The 7,362-nt window shown below is 42.4% G+C and overlaps 1 protein-coding gene and 1 long non-coding RNA gene across 2 annotated transcripts in view; both read right to left on the bottom strand.

Annotated features, from left to right (window-relative positions):
• Nucleotides 1–5,903, bottom strand: part of SMARCA1 (SWI/SNF related, matrix associated, actin dependent regulator of chromatin, subfamily a, member 1) — a 78,906-nt gene extending 73,003 nt beyond the window's left edge. The window contains exon 1 of the mRNA XM_019521565.1: nt 5,796–5,903. Within this exon, the coding sequence (XP_019377110.1) occupies nt 5,796–5,798 (3 nt within the window). The 5' untranslated portion in view covers nt 5,799–5,903. The remainder of the gene's footprint in view (nt 1–5,795) is intronic.
• Nucleotides 2,495–4,810, bottom strand: LOC109300758. Its single transcript, XR_002098319.1, has 2 exons — nt 4,208–4,810; nt 2,495–2,601 (listed from the first exon to the last, which is right to left on the bottom strand). It is a non-coding gene; the product is annotated as an uncharacterized LOC109300758 (long non-coding RNA).
• Nucleotides 5,904–7,362: the final 1,459 nt, after the last annotated feature.

Raw genomic sequence — 7,362 nt, 5'->3', positions numbered from 1 at the left:
TCACACCTTGTCCGCATCTCGAGCAAGCTTGTAAGTTTCCAGCGCATACATTTCTTGTGATGATATATTGTCCTGGTGGAAAATTTCATTTACTGGCTGTGCCCTTTGCTGAACCTGTTGCTAGTCAGGGAACATGATAAGCGTATAAGTAGCATGCTACTTCATTTATCATACATCGTTTTAGACACTCAAATATCTCATATACAATTCTGCATTCTGCACCAAAGGAAACTATAGAAGGCCTGCTGGAAAATCTCAAGCCTTCACTTTGGCTGATCACAAGCTAGGCAGGAAGACCAAGCCAAGGGTGCCAGAGTCATTTCACAATGCCCATGTGGAATGGATACCTCCAACTTCAAATTCCTCCACTTACTGAACATACTATTGTCAGGTCCTTGTAACATATATGACACTGCAATGCCAAATCCACAATCACCTCATAATCCTTCCCTGTTTGAATGCCTAGTTGGGCAAGATGATGCAGTCATGGAAAACAGGCTACAACATCCGAAGTTCTCACAAAGCATATGGTGGAACTGTGCGGCATACCCTCAGCAAGTGACTGTGGGATGATGGAGGAAAAAAGAAAAGCTGGATACATATAAAGCCCTGCCTTCCAACCAACTCTAAACAGCATAGTATTAGTTCAGGTGTGAAAAAAGGCAGTGGTAAGAGAGGGTAGTTAAAGCCATGGGACGATCACGGTGGTGACAGACCTTTAGAATGAGAAAGACTACGTTTCCCAGGATCTAAGTATAACTGACACCATATGAAGCTGGGAGCACCAACATACAAGTCTCTTCAAGCATGAAGAAACAGGGCATGATTGCGGTCTAGAAACTGGCAACCCCTGACTATCCCTTGCTCCTTCCATTTTAATTGGTCGTGGCCCAATCTACTGCTTGTGTCATTTGTGAGGTCTGAATGGTGACAAAGTAGATATTTGCTTTGCATTTTCGGAAGTTCTCCAAACCCAAAGCAATGATCAACTTATTCATCTGTTTAGGGATCCCCAATCACTTCTCTGTGCTCAACGGGACAAACACCTGATCCTTTGTCCCACTCCACCATAAATCACTGCTTATCAAGAGACAGGGCTGTTTCTCAATTGTATTACAGGCTCTGGTGATCAGCAAGCCCAGCCTACTTGTGCTCTTCCCAGCTGTAAGGTGACAATGGAATATATCTTAGGGCACCTAGGCAGCCCTAAGATATACACAAGTATGGAGACTGATCCGACACACTATAATAATAACACGCTGGAACAGTTTTGATTGAGTCTGCTGAAGCATGGTAATTACCATGTTCCAACAGTCTCCATCTCATGCGTCAGTATCCCCGTGCTTAAAAATGGTGCCAGAGGCACCTGAACTAACGTTTGTTCAATGAGCTTTAGTTCAAGTACCCCAGCCATCATTTCTAACCATGGGGATGCTGATACAGGAGATGCTGCGGCACTTTAATTAGAGTGGCTCTCAGAGCCGCTCTAATTAAGCACCCCCACCCACAGAGCACATGTAAAAGTGCCCCTAAGGCCTGGTGGAGAACACTAAGCATTCAGACAGATGCATCCAACCATCACTTTCCCAAATGCTGCCATACGGCATTCTACCTAACTGCAAGGTAAAAGGCATGTCAATGGGCAAGGGGAGGGTAGTAGAGACCAAGCAGCTCTCTCAGAGGATTGACTAACTGTTGCTGCTGATCCATAACAAACACCAAAACTCTCTCATTCAGGTACCTTAGCTACCTACTTGAATCAGGAGTAGGGGGAGCAGACACAGAGTAACCTTTCTGTTTGGTATATGTAAAACAGGGACAACAATAATAAAGCTCAGCAAATAAACAAAGTTTGGTTTTATTTAACAACAAATGAAACAAGCATTGCAATGAGAAATCAAAAAGTTCTTGATAAAAAGTAATAGGGTTGAGAGGGGTAACTACATGCATTTAACGGGGGGGCAGGATACTATACATATGGGAATGTCCCTTATGTCCCAGGGGTTGGTTCCAAGTCCCAAGGAAGACCAGACAGATGCACAGCTCTAAACCACAAAAAACAAAATGCCACAGCATCCAGCCCACAGCCAGACTTAATGAATCAGAGGGTCTTATTCCCTAGAAAAATCTGTTCTCCCTTATCCCTGAAAAACTGCTGCTCCCTGGAGGTAGCATCAAGGAGCCACAAGACATTGGCTGGCTCCCCTGAAGTGTGAAAGATGCTACCTGAACAAAGAAAAAACACAAGTCAGGAAATAAAACTAGAAAGGACTTCCATGCATGCACTCTGGCAAAACAGGACTCCAAGCAGGGTGCACTGCATCTCCCACACCTATTTCCACAGCAGGTTCAGCATCTCCCTTGCCACAGTCACTTTTCCACATTGCTATGGTATTCCTTCTGGCACAGACAATGCCCTTTGTCACCAGATCCTGATGTTGGAGAGAAATGACACTCCTGGAGCACAAAATCACCAGCTACCCAAGTATTCATTCGCCCAACCCTGTTTCCCCACCCTCTGTTTTCTTCCTCAGGTTTACCAGAGGACAAGCCACTGTCTGCAGTAAAGAACTTGAAGACCCAAAGCTGCAGACTGAGATCCTAGAAGGCAAGACATGTACAAGTAGTCATTGTTCCAGCCTTAGCTTCAGAAATAACTCCCTAGCCTCCCTGTAATTTCCAGGATACCATTACCAGAGCCTTTGCCTAGTCCTGGAACCACCTGACAATAGCACCAGTGTCTGGCTGCTCCTTCTGACCTGTTGTTTCAGTGGTTGAGCACCTGGAAACTGCAAAAAGAGGCTACTGAGCTGCTTGGTATACATGCAACTGTAGTATTGTACAAGGCTGTGGCTGTGGGGCAAGGGGGAAGAGTGCAGACACTCTTATAACACTAAGGTCCAATATTCCCAAACACTCTCTGGGTTTTCTCCGGAGAACATAACACTGGTCCATATGACATAACAAAGGGGAAGCAGATACTTGTCTATGAAAGCAAAAGGGAGCCTTGCTAGATACATATTGTAGCTGTTTCTCAGGATGGTCCCCACGGTTCCTGGAGAAAGAGATTGAGACTGCCATAGAACAAATATAAAAACAGTATTTCCTGGTGTCACAGAGACGGATCCCAGAGGTGGCTGCAACACCCTCTGGTGGCCTCATGAATCCTGCCCTACTCTGGCTCTCTGCATATATACCCCCTCTTCATTCTCACTTGCCATGCCTTGCTGGAAATATTGTTTAGAAAAAAAGAAGGCTGCCCCAGAGTCCTAGAGCCTTAGTCAACCTACAGCAAGTCTTAGTCAACCTTCACACTCACAGATCCCTGTTGAACCCCAGTGATCCCAATCAGTTCTCACATTATGAGAGACTTCCTGGCTCATATGTGCTCCCACCCCAGGACACCAGCTGCCTTATGAGTGGGCTACAGATGTCCCTTAACTGGGCTTTCAGATTTAACTCTGTGGTAGCTTTGTATGACTGCCTAGCTGTTGCAACCGTGTTTTGCTGACGTGCAAGAGTTTCTCCTAGCTGTATTTTATGGCAGAGTTGTTAGCTCTGCAATAGGTGCTAATGGCTCTCAACCCTGCCTCCCTACTCTTTTGGAGCTCCTAACAGGCAACCTCCCACAGCTGTTGCTCTCTAAATTGCAGTTGCCTTCTCTTAAAGTAACAGGCACCATAGATGCCCTGTTAAACCTGGCAACAGGAAGGCTTGGCTTAAGCACTAACTGAAAAGATTACCTATCTACCCAAACAGGTACACATCTGACTTATGATCAACACCTACTACCCAAAGTGATTATTAAACAGAGATTTTCGCCCCCAAATTAAAATTTTGAGCACAATGGATGGGTGGGACTGGGCTCTATCGAAATAAATTGATAGCTACGGTTGGATTTGTTTTTGCTGGCAGCCAAAGTGGAGGAGGGGAAGCCCTACATTCCAGACCTGCCACGCCATAGAAAAGTTACAGGGGGCAGTTAGTGGAAATGAGGGCCTGGCAGAGGGTACAACAGAGCCCTGTTGAAATAAATGCAAGCTACTAGAGCTTTTATTTTGGTTTTTGCTTGCAGCCAAAGATTAGGTGTCCTTCTTGGAGGTTGGGGCACCTGGAAGTAGGGCACTAGTGGCAACCTGTCAGCCATCTAATCTCAGGGACCACTTTTTGGGGTGGAAGTCTGTAGCGGCATTACATCTTCACTTACCTGCCTGGATGGTATCCAAGGCAAAGGGGCTCTGATACAATGATTTTGAAGGGACTGGCTAGCCAACAGCTGGCAGCAATGCAGGTAGCTGTGACTGACCAGTCAGTTTCATCCAAGCTGGATCAGTGGATAGGAAGTCAAAAAGGTTCTCATTTGAAGTGAAAGCCTTAATGTTCACAGCCTAGACTTCCTCTTCTCTGCTGACATATAGCACGGCTTGATGCTGCTGTCCTTGGCAAGGATCTCAAGTTGCTCATCACAAATCAGGCACATAGGCTGCTGGCAATGAAGCAGCAGTTGGTGTGCTTCACACATCTGCAGCAGCATTTGAAGTCCTCTGCCTTCATCCTTCAGTGGGAGCCATCTCACCAATAGATATGGACAGCCATTTGGCACTGTATGCATCGTGATAACAGTGGGTTTTGTGAAGGGCCTACAAGCTCAACTCCTCCCCAGAGAATGGTGGGAACATGGGGTCAAGGACCTCCTTGCATTTTTAACTGGTGGAGCAGCAGGCAGAATCAAACATGCTGCTGGGTAGACAGGCAGGTGTTAAGGTAACTAATACAGGGGAAAAAACTGCATCTTCACACCTCATGACCCCAGAGAATTACAGATAAACAAATCTATTCTACATTAGTATTAAATTTACTACAGCTTAATTCTGAGGCAAGTTTGCTGCTGAATGTGCAGGGTTTTTGTAACTGAGCGCTGTCTGTCATTTGTCCACAGCTTTTTTCCCCAACTAGTTTAAGGCCACTTAAGATGGTATCAAAACTCTCAGTAATAAGCAAAGGAGTACTGTATTGGTGATTACTGCTACTTTCTCTGTCCAGTGCTACTTCTTCCTTTAAAATGGGTCCTAAATAGATCTTACTGGCAATATGATTTTGTGAGGTGTTCCAAAAGTTAGGATTTTTTTCCCATTTAGGTAGTGCAAATTATCAGCATGTGCCTTATATCATACAGATCTATAAGGCTCTTTCCCCACATTCTGATCACTGCACAGTATTGTATGCATGGGTCCAGATGACAAAAATATTACTGCCTTTTTTTAGGGTCTCCCAAGTCTAGTTTGCTTTTCTTTTCTAGGTCCTGTCTTCTTTTAAAAGCATACAATATTTTGTCTTCCATCTCTGTTCCTGTTAGATTTTAGATATCCACATCAGTGTGATGAGACACACCCATGTTTCTTACAATACCACAGCACCCTCAGGATACCATCTTGTGCATCCCAGTTTCCTTTTAAAAAAATCCTTAGAGGCTATAAGTCCATGTGCACAATCATTAGTTCTCACCTACTTCAGACTTGCAAAATATAGCTCAACTCCTAGGCAAACTACATTTAATGACAGAGTTATCCCCTTGCTTTGAAAATTTCCCTGAACATATATTACTTACAAATGTACTCTGAGAATAAGTTATAGCTATTTGTATTAATATTGCTATCCTTGTTCCATTTTCTTTCCCTCCCTTCCATATCCTGTCTGCAGTACCTTCTTGTTTCCTCCCATTGTCTCCATTTAGATTTTTTTTTAAAAGGCTGCCAAAATGTAAATCGTCCACTATGCTGTAACAACACACTTACCATCTTCTCTTCATATTCTGGATCAATTTCTTTGTCAGGTCTAGCTGCCTTCGGAGGAAGTTTGAGTTGAAAAGGAGGATCATTTTTCTGGAAATCAAAGTTTTAACATTTTATTAACATTATATTAATGACATATTGAAGCAGGAAAACTGTCAAACTGAAAAAGTTCACACAAAGAGTAGCAGAATTAGTTTTCAAAAAAATTAACCAAATTTCAAATAATGTGAAATATGTATTAAAAAACAAATGCCTATTAATTCACCAAAATCAGTCTGAAATACATGAAGAAATAAAGAGCAGATATGAAAAAATAAAATCTAAATCCAAGAATGAGTCTTATTCCTTCCAGTGTATCTCCTCATATATCTTGAGATAGAAAATAAAGGGCTGGGACTGAGGTATGCCTTGTTTGTCCATAGAAAAAGTTCTAATTTTAAAAAGGTTTAAGTATATTTGCTAACTGTTTAAATTTTAGCATCTAGATTATTTTCTTCCCCTCCAGGCGAAACACAAAATCATTTGGAAATGCAGATTAAATTCCTCTCAGCCATTTGCCTGTTGAGACAGATTACACTTCATAGACTCCCTCTGTGCAGCAATCTCTATGGGACGTATACATGTATGCGCCTTGCTCCTGGAGTGAAAAAGCCTCCCTCAAAAACCATTTGTTTAAAAATTCTAATTTACAACTTCAAAAACTACATTTTTGGAAAAGACTGCATCCTTCCAAAGAGTTTACCCAAGTCTGTACAGTACATTACATAATGGGGTCCTACCTGGCTGAAGATGCACATGCTTTTTCTATTAATGATTTTTTTTTTTAAAGACAGACAAGTGCAAGAATCATAGCATTTAAGTGAAAGGTATCCTGTTCAGTTTGGGCATAAATGCAGCATCCCAACTTACTGTTTTACTAACCTCATAAGAAACCCCAGCACTGCAGAGTGCCATAGGTATATGCTCTTGAGAATCAATCTAAATGCTACTTCATAAATATTTGAATTCGGGTCCATATAAAAAGTGTTACAAATGAGTCATATTGAACACTCATCTGTGGTAAAATAACTAAGTTGTGACAGCTTATTTAAAACAGATGTTAAAATAGGATTGATTTATTAAGATGCAAAATGCAAACTTATGTGTATGCAATACACACGTATACTTATCCTAGTAATGGAATACATCCGTATGAAACTTCTTTGTAAAAAAGGACCACTGTGAACACTAATACTGGATGCAATCTCCTTGTTACAGAGGCACCAGTATCTCTCCTTAAAAAGAAGTGATGGATGGCTGTGGCAGCAGCCAACAATCAAATGCTGCCTGCAACTCTTCTATAAGCAATTAAGTAGGTAAATGCAAGCAATCAGAAAACTCCCGGCCTGTCTCCCTGAGACAAATAGGACATTTATTACTAGAAATTTGAATTCTTTCCATTCTGAGAGGACAGTTTTTAGTCCTTATGACTGTAAAAAGAACATATCACATAATGTGATGGAACACAGTCTTCCCAAGTCTGAAGACAGATGGTTCCAGCACCTGCCTCTGCTGTGACTCAACTTTCCCA

Source organism: Gavialis gangeticus, unplaced genomic scaffold, assembly GCF_001723915.1.
Source record: "Gavialis gangeticus isolate Ggan-Ray unplaced genomic scaffold, GavGan_comp1, whole genome shotgun sequence".
NCBI lineage: Eukaryota > Metazoa > Chordata > Crocodylia > Gavialidae > Gavialis > Gavialis gangeticus.
The sequence above is the reverse complement of the archived record's forward strand: the minus strand, read 5'-3'. Positions and strand labels throughout refer to the sequence as shown.